At 30.0% G+C, this 17,680-nt stretch overlaps 1 protein-coding gene across 1 annotated transcript in view; it reads right to left on the bottom strand.

Annotated features, from left to right (window-relative positions):
• Positions 1–2,766, bottom strand: part of LOC145121037 (Oxidoreductase family protein) — a 2,843-nt gene extending 77 nt beyond the window's left edge. The window contains exons 1-7 of the mRNA XM_079056818.1: positions 2,258–2,766; positions 1,476–1,646; positions 1,204–1,368; positions 958–1,122; positions 704–838; positions 343–440; positions 1–251 (exon numbers count right to left, since the gene is read on the bottom strand). The exon at positions 1–251 is cut by the window's left edge and continues 77 nt beyond it. Of these exons, the coding sequence (XP_078912944.1) occupies positions 62–251; positions 343–440; positions 704–838; positions 958–1,122; positions 1,204–1,368; positions 1,476–1,646; positions 2,258–2,437 (1,104 nt within the window). The 5' untranslated portion in view covers positions 2,438–2,766 and the 3' untranslated portion in view covers positions 1–61. The remainder of the gene's footprint in view (positions 252–342; positions 441–703; positions 839–957; positions 1,123–1,203; positions 1,369–1,475; positions 1,647–2,257) is intronic.
• Between the last annotated feature and the right edge of the window lie 14,914 nt (positions 2,767–17,680).

Below are 17,680 nucleotides of genomic sequence, written 5' to 3'. Positions count from 1 at the left end.
ATTTTTGGAGCTCCCATTGTTCTTTTGACAATAAATAATCAAATAAATCAATATCAAATTATCATGTCATAACTTCCTTAATACTCACAAATCTTCCCAACTCAATAGAAAGTTGTGCTGCAACACCAATAGCCACCGCAATCAACCCGTCATGCAGATCAACCGCCACAGTTTTCTTCCCTTCGGTCTTGACCGTAGCCAAAAAGTTCAAGTGTTCCAAGTAACTCGAACCATGGTGCAACCCATCATATCTAAAAACACAAATTATCCATAAATGAACAAAAAAACATATAAATAGTTAAAAATTTGATAAAAAATATATAAATTAATTAATAAACGTACTTGATTCGATCATCTTCAACTCTCATGGTTCTTACACCTTCTCTACCTTCAACTCGTAGACCATATCGAACAAGATTTTCGGGAACAAAGGCCTCACCCTGAAAATTTCACAACCCAAAAAACATTTCAATCGAGAAATAGCAACCTACTTTCATTTATTTGGCTATTATAGCATTCTATTTTCATTTTCCTTTATTACAACATTGTTCTTTAAGATCTTCCTTATTAACGCATCATATTTTGAAAAATCTACCAATTATAGCATTGGATTTTTAGTATTTTTTTTTTTCATTTTGACTTTAACGTTTACTTAATGAAATTGATCCAATTGAAAGATTTCAAAATTTGTTGTATATAATACCTTTCCTATTTCACCAACAACTGAAATTTCTTGTTGGTTTTTACTTCCTTCTGCAAACATACAAAGATCAAGCATCCCTCTTGCCCCATTATCAAATTCAACAATAACATATGCATTATCGATAATATCAGGCACCTGAAATCACAAAAAAAAAAAAAAAAAACATAAATGGATGTCAATTCGAAGGTAAATATTAGGGATTTTGACCTTGGAAGTCAAACTTTTTCACAAATAGCATATCAAGAACACAATACCTTCCCATCATAGACTTCATCTTTATGATTAACATCAATGGCTCCAGAAGCCATTACACGAACTGGATTTGCACCCACAAACAGCCTCATAAGATCAAAAAAATGGCAGCATTTTTCAACCATAGTACCTCCACTGTTACAATTAAATCTATTCCAGTTATCCACCTATAAAAAAAAAGTAAAAACACATTGGTGATCAAGATCATTAATCTTTACAAGAAACCTAGGACAAACAAACACAATTACCTTAACTAAAAACGGAAACCGATGTTCCCTAATGGAAACCATTCTAATATTTCCCAATCTTCCACCATTAACAATATCCATCAATTTAGCTACAGGTGGCATGTATCTGTACTCCAATCCAACTTGCACCAACATATCTGGTCTCTTTTTTGCAGCTTCTATCACCTAAAGTTTATTAACTCAAACAAGATTAAGTTATAAGTAAATAACCAATCATAATCTTTCTTTGGGTCCTGTTTGAATTTATGAGGAAGGGTATTTACGTAAATTACCTGTCTACAGTCTTGTACAGTTGTGCACAAGGGCTTCTCAACTAGTACATGATGACTTTTTGGGTGGTTGAGAATGTCCATCAAGATTTCATAATGAGTCATGTTTGGAGTTGAAACAACTAAAACATCACATAGACCACTCTCTAGAAGTTCTTTATGTCCTGAAAATACCTGTTACAACAATCTAGATATTAAAATTCATTAATTAAATTACAAGTTTATATTTTGAAAGCAAGTCTATATCCGATTCACCACCTAAAAATGAAAAGTTGAAAACTTTTCATAGGACCCACCAAATTTGTTGTCAATTCTTGATAGAACAAGGATAGCCACCAGTGATTCATGAACATTTTAGGGTCGAATCAAATTTCATTAGTTACCAAATGAATCTCCAAGTTTCACCTTCTAAAAATGAAAATGTTTTACACTTTTCATAGGACCCACACCAAATTTGTTATCAATTCTTGAAAGAACGAGAATATGGCTCAATGATTCCTGAGCAGAGTTGATTCAGATCTTATAGCATCATATACATGTATGCAAATAGTTTTCCAATTAATCGAGATATATGACAATTTTTATGTAAAATGAGAAATTTTAAATATTGTTCGACCAAAAAATTTTAAAATCAGTTTGTAAATTTTTAGTTCGTCGTTACAGTATATGCATGAAGCGATGAATGGATCATAAAACTGATGTAGGTGTTTGCTGAATTGCAGCAGTAGGGAGTTGTTCATATATGCATATACATTCGTACGTATTTCCGCAATATGGAGTTGTACCTTGAGTGGCCAGCCAAAGGACTCGGCAAATTTCGTCGAAATCTGTTGAGATGCGAGGTTTGGATCGGCGACACAAACGACGGCGACGCCTTCGCTCCGGAGATGGTACAGATTACAGAGATGCTCTCTCCCCATCATTCCTACACCGATGATTCCATACTTCACCATTTTCTCTCCCATTTCCCCCCTGATTTATTTCAAACTCGATCAACGCAAAACCAAATTCAGCTGTGGTAATTGCGATTACTTGCTTTGTATTTGTGAATTTTTATTTCACGTCGTTATTGTTGCCTGCATTGATCACAATTTATAATAATACACAGAGACGAAGGAATAATGCTTTAGGATCAGGACGAAGATTCTAGGAGTAGTGTTGAATTCATAGACTATTGCATTTAATCTACGAATCATAAAGAAGGAAGAAGATTGTGGAAATTGAAAAGGGAGGTAACGACGATACAAGGAAAATGCACAAAGTACAATATGCGGGTTAGGTCCACAGGAGAAAAATCCTATCAGTAAAACATTTTATTTATAAAGCTAACAAGATAAAATAATAAAAATAAAAAATAAAAAAATCTTAAAAGAAATCATATGCAAGCAACAACTATCTATTTTTGTTTTTTAATTTTTAGTGTTTATTTTTATAAAAAAATTAATATATTATAATTTATAATATTTTGTCATCTATAAACAAATATATAGATATATGCCAATAACAAAGTTCATATTTTTTATTTTTAGAAAAACATTTGATTTTGGTTTTTATAATTTAGTTTTAATCTTTTTTTAAATATCATTCAATTTTGGTCGTGATTTAGTTTTAGTAAAACCTTTTACTTTTTTAGACTATATTATAGAAATAGTCCATGTATTATGAAAATTGTATTCTATACTAAACTATAGAAACCAAAATCAAATGGATTTTTAATACAAATTAAAATTGAAGGGTTAAACTAGAAAAATAATAAAATATATAGTGTTTTCATATTATCAACTCCAATATTTATGCTTATTTTATTGGACTTATTTCAAAGAGTTAAGTACAAATTTATGCAATGAAAATCTAATTTTTAATGATGTAATCAACCATAATTTTATATTTTTATTAATTTATATTAAATATATTCAATTTTAGTAATTTATGCAACAATATTTTACTTTCTTGTTGGTTAATGCAAACATCTCTATATTTTTATTTATTTTTTTACAACTTATCTAATTTACATGAACTTACAGTCATATTCAACCAATTAAACAGTTTACCAATAATATATTACATATATTGTTAAATTAATGCATAATTAATATTTTTTTTTTACCAAAATACAAAAATAATCACCGATAAAATATCCATACAAATAATTAAATATTATCAATTGTTAATGTCTTATTGAACAATTTTGACATTACGGTACTGCTTATATCTAATAAAGACGCATATTATGGTGCCTATATGTAACATTTAATAATAAATTGTAGTTAGGGGTGAAAATTATTAGGTCCGGAACCAAAAAACTCGAAAATCACATTGAACCGAAATCGATTTCAAACAAATCATATTTAAATTCGATTGTTTGTTTGGTTCGAGACCAAACCGAATTTTGAATTTGAGTTTTGGTCTACTAAACTTTAGACCAAACCAAACCAAGAATTTCAATTGCATTGATTAATTAACTAAAAATTATATTTTATATTTAATATATTAACTTAAAGTATTAAATAATCGATATAAAAGACATTTGAGCCATTTTACCAATTTAGGATTTTATCTATTCTGTATTTACGACTCTTAACCCTCACGAATTCATGATTCCCGGGCACACTTCACTTTTCATTTTCAATCCCACCTACCAATCATAAAAACTTTAGATTTTTATGTTTGAAACTTTAGTTTTTCATGTTTGAAGCTTTGTAATTTATGTTTGTAAAATTGCTAACATTAATTTTTTTTAAAAAAATATTTATATTTAGTTTTCTCGATTTCCAAATCGAACCAAACTGAATTAGAATTCGGTTTTCGGTTTGCTCTAGAGGAATTCAAGTTTGCTCTGGTTTGGTTTTCGAATTGGACCAAAAAAATTTCAAATCGAGTAAACCGATTCAAAGAAACCGAAAAATCCATTAATCGAACTGATTCTCACCCCTAAATGTAATAAAACGAAAAATATGAGATAGTCTTTGTTGTGATTATGTGTTTTAACTTCTTATAATCAAATAATCATCTATGTGAATGTTGATAAATTTTGGTTAATCGTAAGACTACTAGAACAGATTTTCAAAATCTAAAGTTTTATAAATCAGAATTTTGTTGTAGATTTCAAATGTATATCTCAAAGTAGTGTTCAAATAAGGGACAACTTTTTTGTGGCAAACTGTTGCACCTTATGATTTTATACTCATATGATAATACACATTTTGGTATGTTCGGCATTTGATAATAATATGCCATAAAAAAGTTACTTATCGTATTGATATAGTTTATATTTGTTAAGTGGTGGTTATTTGTCAAGGTATAACATTTTTTTGTTTTAAAAAAAGAGTGGATAAAAGAAAATTTAAAATTTATAAAAGAAATTAAGCACATTATTAGAAGGTGTATTTTAGCTAAACATCCATCGTAGAGGAAAGGAACCTCATATGGACCCTTATATATTTGGTTGTCTAGATTATTTGGAAAACTCACAATGATTTGGTGTTCAACGGAAAAAAGAGATACTTACCTTTAAAATCAACGGATGATCCAGTTAACTACTTGCAACCAGACAAAACATATATATTCTTGTATTGTTTGTTGGTATTGATTTATTTTCCCATTTGTAGCTTGTTTCTTGTATTGTTTGGTCCTTGTACTTTGTTTTTGTTCTAGCATTTTGCTAGAGTCTTAATGAATGAGCTGTTCAAAAAAGACTTAGGATATGTTTGACAAAACTAGCCCATAACTAAAAATTAGAGATTGATAGTTGGTAGTTGATTGCTAGAGGTTGAAAACTATAAATTTATTTGTATATAAGTATTCGAAAAAAATATCTATTAGATTTTAAAAATATAAAATTACATAACAACAAAAACCTAAAACTCCAGTTATGAAATTTGTTTTTTTTTTTGAAGTGCATCAATATATTAACGCAAAAAACTTAAGTGATAAGCTCAAGAAGAATTACAAGGAAGGTTCAAAAAGGGAGACGTACACCAAACATACCAATCATAACTACTTGAATTGGGTCTATTCTTAATCTAATTAAATGTGCTAACGCTAATATCATTCGCAACAGCTAAAACCATTTGCCTTTCAATTTTGAAAACCAAAGCATTCATCGCCTTCTAAATCATCCACAACGCAATGTAAATGAGAGAAAAAGAAACAGTTTTCTTCCTTTTACCACCATCCATCCATTGATCTTTTCTAAAAGGCTAGAACATGAGTCAGAGGGCTCCTAAAAAATCCTAGATCAATCAACCAACCATCTCCAAATATCAATAACAAACTCACAAGAGAAGAAGAGGTGCTCCATACATTCATCAACAGAGTGACACAATGGACAAAGACTGTAACGTCCCAAAAATTAAGACTAAGAATTTCAATTTTTATATTAATAAAACTATCATCCAAGACATTATTATAAAACCATAGTTAAATCAGAGTGTGTCAAAATCATCCGAGTACATCAGAGTCAAACAAAATGCGGAACAATGTGGTGTGTGCGATGCGATCATCCCGAACTTTTCCCCTTCGATGCGGAAGTACCTGAAACAAAACTGAAACTGTAAGCACGAAGCTTAGTGAGTTCCCCAAAATACCGCATACCATACATATTTGCCAGCTCAAGGATATGTCGGGTCTATTTCACCCCCGAGTTTATTTCAACTCATATGTCAGCACAAGGCTGTATCGGGTTTATTTCACCCCCAGGTCTATTTCATCCCACATACATATAGCAAACATGCACACATGCATATAACACATACAATAGGAGTCACAAAGATTACAAGCACATAACGTATCCTAGTGTCCTACAGTATAGTGAGCAAACTCACTTCAGTCTGCTGACAGTTAAACAAATAATCGGGCTCGTGAACCGGAAATCCCCACTAAATCACAAGTAAAGAAACCCTAATTAGAAATTAGGTCAATAATCCAGCCCGAAAGTCCAAAGCCCAAATCCCGACCTTAAATGAGAAAGATACTTATTCCTTGACTTATTGGGCCTAACCCATCAAGGCCCAAGTGCTACTAGCCATGGAGCCCAATAGATAATCTATGTCCAAAATGGGCCCAAGCCCTAATGGCCCAATACAACAAAAGCTTACGGCCCAACAAGGGCCCAAAGTCCATAAATCCCATACGTTGCCCGAATAAGTCCAAAAAGCCACTCCGATGAGTACGCTTAACATACCAACCAGTACACCCGATGTACTCAATATCCTCGAATCATTGGGACATCAGACACGTACGCACAACGTACCCCAAGGTACGCCCAACGTACGCTGCAGCTGGCCAACTCTCAATCCAAGGTCTTAATCAATTAAGACTTAACGTCTAATCATAGATCTAGACTTATTTAAGTGCATTAAGCCATAAATTTGCCATCTTTATGCTTTTGTATGTCTTAGTGGGGCAAATCTTGGATTTGACCATAATGTCTTCATGAAACTACCTTCAATCTTTACATTATTGCACTTAATCCATCAAGACTCCATTTTTATGCTCAAGGGACGTTAGAAACACTAGGATCTAACACTATAACCTTCTGTAGTAGCTCAAACTCTCAAGAACAATTTAAAGGGCCATTTTATGAAGAAATAAGCCCTAAACTACAAACTAACTCATGGAGTCATCAAGGTAGAAACTTTTTACCTTAACAAGCTATAAATGATGAGAAACATCTAGATCTACAAGCTCTTCCTGATCCAATGTTTCTTCACAACTCTTCTTCTTCTCCAAGCACCACATACACATGATCAAACTTTGTGAAAGTATAATGTTCTGTTAGGAAATATTCATTTTATGTCATAAATAAATAACAATTTATTTATTTTTTATATAAAGTATTAATTTTTCAAAAAAGGTAATATCATAAAAAAAACTATTTATAAAATATCAATAAAATAAAGATATTTTACACAAATGCTTAAATTATTTAGCTTAAAATTTTATTTTTAAGGTGAAAAGTAAAATGTACCGTTAGCACATATTAAATGATAATGTCATAAATAATAACATTTTTTTTTATAAAACATTATATCTCAAAAAAATGATATCATAAGTAAACAAATAGAATATTTTATTTATAAAATATAAATAAATTTTATAAACAAAATGTTTAAATTAATTATCTTATAATATTATTGCTTAATTCAATTTGGTTTTTAACATCTCAGTCACATTACACCATATATAATAACTTTTACAAAAAAAAAAAAAAAAAGGTTCCGCTAGAAACATAATAAAAAATTAAAACTTTCATCTACATTTTCCATTTTTTAATGAAAAATTTAAATATCTATCGATTTTTGGTTTAAACATCTCATAAAATCTATCAACTTTCATTTACATCTTCTATGTTTTTTAACCGATTAAAATGTATAATGGTAATGGTTTAAGTGAGCCAAATTTATTGTTTTACACATGGTTGTTAAAATCGCGATCTTGATACTTGTCCGCTTTGTAATGAGGAAAAAGAAACATGTGATCATATTCTAATCAACTGCAGATTTGCGATGAAGGCCCAACAATGGATTCTAAAGTGGTGTGAAATACCAATTACTCGGTTCAATGGTGTGGCAGATCTCCTTAATTTTGTGGCAAATTGGGGATGTTGTCCACGTAAGAAAGAAATGATTAATGCAGCTTTCTATGGACTATTATGGTTCATATGGGTGGCAAGAAACAAGAGAATATTTAAACAAATAAGAATGTGCCCTACAAAAGTGGTGGATGAAGTGATTTCCGAGACGTATACTTGGTTCAAATATAGAACTGAAGGTGTGAAAGCTAGGTGGATTGAATGGAGCATATCTCCTTTTGTCTAAATTTATGTATTTTAAGTTTATCCTGTATTGCTCGTGATCTAGCTTCTTGCTAATCATGTAGACGTTATTATTTATAAAATATTTGCTGTTTCCAAAAAAAAGATCGTAGGAGATCCTAGATATGAAAAACGAGTTAGATTGTATTTGGGTAGGATCGTAGGATTGAGATCCGATCCGATCCTACCTTCCATTGATTTTTTTTTTTTTTTTTTTTTGCAAATGAAACTTTTTTTTATCACTTTTTGTTTTTACCATTTTTCAATTTACCGTTTATGATTATGTGTTGTGACTTATGACTAATATTTTGAAGTTTTTATATCATTTAAACAAAAAATTGAATGTTTGAAATATTTTTTATGTTTTAAAATTATAAATTAAAATTATGTTTTATTTTGTGGGATCTTACGATCCCGATCTTGCAAACCAAAAAACGATTTTACGTAGGATCCCGATCTTGACAATCTTGGTTTTACATCACGATTTTTTTTGTTTTTGTTTTTGTTTTATTTTGTTTATTTATTTATTTTTTTTATTTATAAAGTTATGATATAAATCTTAATATATTAGTTTTATGTGTTTATTAAAATAAAATTTAGATGAAAAATTAAATATTTTCATATCATTTGTTATCTTCTTACTCATAAAATAATAAGATGTAGAATCTATTAAATCTTTTTTTAATTTATTATCTTGATTTTAAAATTTGTCATAGTATATGAGTTGGAAAATGAGTAGAACCAGTAAAAAAAATACTATCTGATTTCTCAAATTAGATAAATATAATATGTTATATATATAATTTTCTAAAAAAAGAAATAGTATTTAAGATATGTTTGGTGAGTCATAAGGACGTAACGGCGGCTATATTAAATTGAGATATCACGTTGGATCGTCGTGTGATCTACCTTAAAGATTAGCATAACGTCTCTATTTCATTTCCCGATTTTCCTATATGTCCAGGTTCATTGAACCTGTAAATAGTGTCTACGTTAACTGAATCTGAAAAAAATCCATAATCTTATATGTTATCTTAATGGCTTTAAAGCTGCATGACAAAACTTCACGTTATTTTTTAGCCAATACATGTTTTTCAGTTTTCTTCTGACATATAAATGATACTCAATAAAAATGTTTATTACAATTGTTGAATAGTTTCTTTTTATCTTTTAAGTAAAAAAAAGTTTATTAATACATAATAATTTTTTCTTTCATTTATAATAATTTATGTTTTAAAATATTATATTATATAATTTTATAAAATATAAATTGTTGTGTATAGTAAAACATTAAAATCACTACCGTTTAAAAAAATCTTCAATATATTTGTATTAAATCTTTTAACACATTAAGTGAATATAAAATATAAATTATTTTAAAATATTATACTATATAATCTTATAAAATAAAAAATATTATACTGGATAATATTATAAAATATAATTTATTATGTATAGAAAACATTAAAATCACTCCTGTTTAAAGAAATCTTCAATATCTTCGTATTAAATCTTCTAACACGTTAAGTGACTATAAAACGGCCCCATTATATTTCTAGCTAGAGGGGGAAATGATATTTCCATATATGGTTTTGATGTGTCCATTTATAAACAAGTAATCTGATTTTTATGTCATCAACATGTTTCTTTTTATTCAATTAAAATAAGGGTAAAAATAAAAAAAAACCTTAGGTCCCGTTTGATAGTTTCTGTCCGGGAAAGTGTTGTCTTGAAAAGTACTGTATGAGAAAGTTTTCTGACTGAGAAAAAACAATGTTGTATGATTCTACATCTGATTGACTGTATTGTATGATGAAAAATGACAATATTACCCTGTTGTTCTATACTGTGATTGATGAAGTTGCTGAATAATTTAAAAACATACAAATTGTCATACAAAATCAAAATTACACAATAATCATTTAAAAAACCAAATAGAATGTCGATTAAGTTGTTTTAAGTTTATTGTTTTTCAAGTTAATGTTACGTTGTTATTCTTTATAGTCATTTTTGTTTTTTTTATAACTCAACGTGTGATTCTTGACCCGGTTTATGTCCGATAATGGTGGGATGGATGAAATTTTTTAAAATATATTAGGATGATGGTGGTGTTGTCAAAAAAAAAAAAGAATTGATCTAATAAAAATGAATTATAAAAATTAACTAAAAGAAATTAATAATTAATAAAGTAAGATTTATTAATATATAAATATTATATATTTATAAATAGTATTTATGAATATATAATAATCTAATAAAAAAGAATTAATCCATAAAAAAGAAATAAAAAAAAGAATTATTTAAAAGAAATTAATAATCGGATAAAATAATACTTCCTCCGTCCCAAATTGATAGTCCACTTTTGATTTTGAAGTCTTTTTTCTTCAACTTTGACAAAAAATATTTTTATTTGTGTTATATATTACTTGATAAAACTTATAACAATGAAAAAACATTTAAAATACAATCCATTCATATAGTTTGCATCAATTACTATCTAATAAAAGCAAAAATATTTAAAGTCAAAATTGAAGAAAAAAGACTCAAAAATCAAAAGTGGACTATTATTTGGCGACTGAGGTAGTATCAATTAATACATAAATATTATATATTAAAAATGATATTTATTAATATATAATAATCCAATAAAAAAGTAATAATTCAATAGAAAAGAAATTAAAAAAATTATTTAAAAGAAATTAATAATCCAAGAAAGAAAGAGGTTAGGTTTGGGGGCACAATTGTTTTTCCAGCCTATTCAGCCAGAAATATATGATTTTGGAGTGTCCGAGAAAAAACATATTTTACCGGGAAAGACCTATTTTTTGTGCATATCAAACAGTCTTTTCGATTAATTCAGTCAGAAAGATCTGTTTGGACTTGAAAATATGTTTATCAAACGATACCTTATTTTTAAGTGGATGATTTTTTTTTAATCATCATCATATCAAAAAATGAGGAAACAAAACTAGATGTTCAAAACATAAACAAAAATATCACCTCCATGGTTATTTCTTTCCTAAAGTGGCTAAACGGAGAGTTGAATGATGAGTTAAAATGAATTTTTTTATATAAGTTCAGTTTATGGTCTATTTATTTCTTTTAATAAATTATTTTTATGTTAATCATTAAAGTATGTTATTACAATAATAGTCCATCTTTTAAATAAAATGATCGAAGACGTAAACATGAAAAAACATGTTTTGAACAAGTTTTAGTTTTTTAATAATATATTTTTTTAATTTCATCCACTTAATGCGTAATAGAAAAAAATGACTATATGCGTATCATTTATTTTAATCGGGTATTTTTTAGGAGATTATTATTGTTATTGTAATTTTCTCATCAAAAGGTAATTCTTCAGATAGAGTATTTAAAGAAAAAAAATCAGTTAGGGTTTTCTTTTTGAAATTTTTTGTGAAAGAAAGTGGCAATCAAGCATCTCTGGGAGGATTCTATGATTTAAGTTTATAGGTTATTCAGGTAATCACTGAGGTAAGATTCTCTCATAGTTTTATTTACTTTTACGTTAGAATATGGAAACCATGGGAGAAAACAAACGATTTCAATGGATGAGTTTATTTATTGGATTAGTGGCATGTATTGGTGTTATAAACACGTATCTTAGTGTTTTGTTGGGGCTCGTTTGTGCCAAATTATCCCAAAACCTTAGAAATCGATAATTTGTTGATATAGATCGAAAACCAATATAAAAGGGACTCTAATCGTAAAAATAGAAAAACTGTTTGGGTTGGATTGATTGAGTACATTGTTGTTGTTTTTGCCTTAGACTTTTATTTAGCTTTTGTAAGTGCACCTGAGGGGTGGGGGAATCGGTAATATCAGTTTTTAACAAATATTGACAATTCCTTAAACACTCCAAAATTTTTTTTATAAAAATAAACATAACACTTTGATTTATATAAAATAAATTAAAAAGTAGTAGTGAAAAAGCGTCATCTTATTGTGATAGCTCATTGAATCGATAATAAAAATGTTATGATGGTCATTGTTGATTTTTTTTAAATAGAATAAATTTAATAAAAAACTTTATATACTTTGTCGAAGATTATAATACTATCTTAGGATATTAGACTGGCGGGAGTGGCTACAGTCTCTATCGCACCACCCATGCCACATCATCACAAACACCGCCCCTCCACCACGGTTTGGGTGCGGTGGAGGCTGTCCTGCGGTACCCAAAGGGAGCATTCCTCTGCTCTATTTTCTAAACATTGACCGTTGTGAACGATTGAAATTTTAATTTTAAATTTTTTTAACCTTTACCAATTCTTATTTAAACCTCTCAAACCTTACAATTTTTTAACCAGACTAACTCACAAACACTTTGGTGTTGTTTGTTTTTTTGAAGCAAAAATTCATAAAGTTTGCGGACCACCTCTGCAACCATTTGCAGTAGAAGAGGTGGACCAAACGGCTACAGACTGTAATAAGAAGCGTGTTTGTTTTTTAACATCTGCATGCTGCTGCAGATATTAAAAAATTAAAATAAACTAATTTTATAAATCGAAAATAGTTTTTTAATACCGAAAATCTAATAATGTATAACATTTCAGCAATATTTTATGATATTTTAGCAAAAAATAATGATATTTCAACAAAAAAATAAAGATATTTTAGCAAAAAATAATGATATTTCATCAAGAAATTATTTTTATTTAATATAAAAAACGAAAAAAAATCAACAAGAATAAACAAAAAAAAAAACAAAAAAAATGTAAAATAATATTTCAGCAACATATAATCAAGATTTCAGCACGGAAAAAAAGAAGAGGTTGGAAGAGGCAATACAAGTATTGCACCAAACAGAACACGCGCATAGATTTTTTACTCTGAAGACTTCTAAAAAACAAACAGCTGCGAGATCAAAAGTGTTGTGTGTGTGCTGTGCCGCGCAACAATAAGAGGTCTGAAGAGGTTTTTTTTTACAAAACACAAACAACACCTTCATATTTTACTATCTTTTTGTTTCCAAAACCTTTGAAAATGTCATCCTCCAAAAAACGTTATGCTAATCGTTTTTAATATCCAATTTTTTTCCAAGTTTTTAATCGTTTGATGTGTTTTTTTAAGTTGTAGGCTTAATATTTCTAGTTTGCTTTTCTAAATTTCTAGTTTTTTTTAAGTTATGCAATGTAATTGTACTTTTATTTTTAATTAATGAAATATTTTTTTTAAATTGATTTTTTTTATTTATTAAATTAAAAAAAACTCAAATGTGACACCACTCATTGGATGTGACAACAAACCACATTTTTGTGGTAAAAACACACATGACACCTACGCGACAGTGTGGTTTCATGACGGACTGTGACATCACTCTCTCCAGCCTTATAAGGTTGTAACAGCATTTCCAATGCATACAATTTAGAAAAAAATTATATTTTATATTTTCAATTACCAAGTGATAAAAAAACTTTTACCCAAGTATATTAAATTTTGTATCTTTTGATAATGACTTACATGATAAAAAGCTTTTTGTTAAGAGGTCAATAATTCTTTAAAGAGTAAATTACACGAATGATCTATATGGTTTAAGGTCCCTAACTTATTTTTTTAACTCGAAAGGTTACTATTGTTTTTTTTTTTTGTTACGCGCTTGGTCTCTGTCTTACCTAAAAAGCTATTTTTGCTCTTGATTTTTTAATTTATTTAAATAAACACACCCCCAACCCCACCCCCACCACCTTACCTTACATACCCCCACCATTTTTCCCTATTTAAATAATAAACTTTTTAGGTAAGATATAGACCAAACACTTAACAAAAATATAAAGTATGAATCAAGTGCGTAACAAAAACAAACAATAAAGACTTTCCGAGTTAATAAAAATAAATTAGGGACCAAGCATGCAAATTACCCCAAACCATAGAGATCATTCGTGTAATTTACTCTTCTATAAATGACATGTAAAGAATTTTAGATTGGAGATGCTCTCAGCCTCTCACTATGATTTTCTGGGTAGATTTAGCTTATTTGTCGGCCACTTTTTGTGATACCTTTTCGACGTGTATGGATATCCTTATTAATATTCTTAGTATAGACAATTATTTTGCGATGATCCAAATGAACATTATTGGCTTTAGATATCAAAATAATACTATTGTTTATAGCATAAACGATTATGGATAAGTTTTTGAATTTTATGAAGTCTGACAGAGTGTGTATAATGTCAAATAAAACTAAATGTGGATACGAATGATAACCTTTGGACATTGGATTGCCAACTCAAATATGAGTATTGGCAAGTTTGGGTTTATTATCTTGTTTAAGTAAATAAAGACAAAATAATAATATCTCATTAATATTTATGATATTTTTATTTTTATTTTTATAGTTAAGTAAACTTTTTTATTAAATGTATTGTTATACATGTGTTACTGAATGCCATAGTTAAACTTTAGTTGCTATTTTGATAATTAAAAGTCTAACCATGCTACCTGCCTAGTGCTTGTGTGCTAAGGGAATAAAGATCGAAAAGTCAAAATTACTGATTAATATATATACCATTTTTATCGGTTATTATGTGTCTAGCCGTTTTGGGTTTGAGTTGGCATCTCCAGCAAAAATCACATAGATATCATGATTAAAATTTATACCGAATGTAGATGGAAGCAACAAACCCTCAAAGCTTTTAGCATCCTAATAGATATCATGTCGAATCTTATTTCTAAATGGTCTACGATATTTTGTTGATGTGCCATATGCAACCAACATTGTAGAGACAATATTATCATGTTTCGTATCCTTATATAGAGAATCCAATAAAATTCATCTCAAACCATCATTATAAGACTTATTTAACAATGTTTTTTCATATCCACAAGAGGAATTTTTCCATAAATTGTGCAAGGGATAAATTTGGGTGAGTTGACCAACAAAAATGATCATATTTGTCGATGATGCCCGCTCAAACCAAAAACTAACTAGACATGTAATTTGAAAAATGATATGCCCTTAAATGAGCAATAAAAGCTATACCCTTATTAATATAAGATTAAATTAAAAAAGACAAAATTGTAAGTTTGGTCCATGTGGTATGTCAAAAATTGGATGTTTGGTCCAAAAAGTTTTGGGGTTGCATCAGTGGTCCAAAATGTTTGATTTGTTGTGGAATTGGTCCAAAGGCTTAACAGCCGTTTGTGCCCTCCGTTTGTGTGAGGGTATTTCTGTCAATTCACACTCCTTCTTTTAATATCTTATTAAATTAAACCCCATCCTCCTAATTAATTGACACCTACCGCTAAATCCCCTGTGCAGTTCGTCGATTGACTCTCCTATCACCTTCGTCTTCGTTCGTTACCCAAAAGCCCTAATCTCAAAGTGAAGTTTTTTTTGTGATCGCTGTTATTTCAGTGTATGAACATACCAATGTGGAATATAAGGCTCTTAGACAAACCGTTCAACGCAAATGTGGCTTATGGTAAGAATTTTGTAATTTCTCTGTACATTACATCTTTTGTATGTGAAATCATGCTTCTGAACTTATTTTTGTTGTTGGTTTGAAGATGGCCACCCAACATTATTTACCATCAAGCTATACCATGGAGGTGAGTTCACCAAGTTTCCTGATGTTCAGTACATTGACGGAAGTGTGAACTATGTTGACATGGTAGGTATAGACGAGTTTTCAATTCATGAGTTGGATGCTATCATGAAAGGGTTCAGGTACGGTGTTCCTCCTGTGATTTACTATCACTTCCTTGTGCCTGGTGGAAACTTCCACTTTGGTCTTAAACCCTTAGGCAATGATGATGATTTACGAACTTTTCCCCAATATGTGCGTGATCACAAAATCATGAGGGTATATACTGAACATGGTGAGACAAAGTTACTTAACTACTTTATGAATCCTAAACCTGTTAGGAAGGTAACTATTATACAAATGGATGAAGTAGATGAAAATTATGATAATGAAAACCCCACAGCTGAGGTACAAGATTTACCAAGCCCACCTAGATCATCCCCTTGTTGAGGTACAACCATTACATGTTGAGGTTCATGATAGACAAAAAGAGCTTATTGCCAATGACTTTATTGAGGCAGCTACAGAATTTAACATGGGCCAAAGGGTATGTAGCTGTAGGAAATGGGAATTAACAGGAATTCCTTGTAGGCATGTGATTGCAGTCCTATTTGATAAAGCTGACAATGGTGAGGATATGGGTGAACTTTACACTTATGTACACAAGGTGCATTGGCTTGAAACCTGGAAAGAAGCTTATTGCTACAAGGTAGAACCAATCAAAGGTCGTATCATGTGGCCTGTTAGTGATTGTCCCATGAAGATCAACCCTCCTCCACATAGTAATCAACCTGGTAGGCCCAAGAAGAAGAGGCAAAGATCCATGGAGGGAAAATCTCAAAGTCAAGCTCAGAGTCAAAGTCAAAGTCAAAGTCAAAGTCAAACAACTAGTGCTAGTGGTATAGATGGTCATGGTCCAGGGGCAGTGGAAAAACTCACAAGGAAGTTCATTACTGTCACTTGTAGCAAGTGTAAAAACAAGGGACATAATGCAAGAACCTGTACGGTGCAAGGAGTAAATTGATGTGTTGACTTGTTGGATTAAGACTGTGTAGTGTGTTGTTACTTTTGGGAACCATTGTGATGTTATTTTGGGTGTTTGTTTTATGTTGTTTGATAATTTGGACAACTTTACCCTCCGTTTATAATGATGTTTTTTTGGTCATGTAACAAGAATTTGGTATGTGCAAACAATGGTTATTTACTTTTGATGTTCTTTTGTTTATGCATCATTGTCCTTTACTTTTTTGCATATTTATGTTACTATTTGGTTATGTTAAGCATTAACAGTTTGTCCCATCACTGCTATGTCTAGTTGAACCTAAATATTTGGATGTTTGCAACAAAATAACTTTATTACCCACTAACCAAAACACTACATTCACTTGCATGTCCAAAAGAATACATTCACAAACATTGCAATCTTCCCAAATCTACCACAAAATATACCCCTAATACATGGACGAACTACTTCATCAGAAAAAAGACAAACCCAAAAAAACCTAGCTACATATCAGGTACAACTTTAGTTTTGATTTTTCTTCATTTATTTTTCCAGTATCATACTTGAACATTTGATTTTCTTCCTTCAATTTTCCAACTTCAGTCTTTAGCTTGTTGATTGATCTCAGCAACCTGGGTATTATTGATTTTGATTGTTCACACATTTGAGGGTCGATCCATCCCACAAACCCACATGTCAAATCCTAGCAAAATATAAGAAGAAATTGAGTGGTCGGTGAAAAATCTTCATAACCAACCACATGAATACTAACCTCTTCAGGGCATCCCCAAAAACGTCGCCCATGGTTCTTATTAGTCCAAGCCGTTCGCACTATCGCCATTTG

The sequence above is a fragment of the Lactuca virosa genome, chromosome 6 (assembly GCF_052849685.1).
Source record: "Lactuca virosa cultivar CGN04683 chromosome 6, Lactuca_virosa_CGN04683_v6, whole genome shotgun sequence".
Classification (NCBI taxonomy): Eukaryota; Viridiplantae; Streptophyta; class Magnoliopsida; order Asterales; family Asteraceae; genus Lactuca; species Lactuca virosa.
Note: the sequence above shows the minus strand (reverse complement) of the source record. Positions and strands in the feature narration are given on the sequence as shown.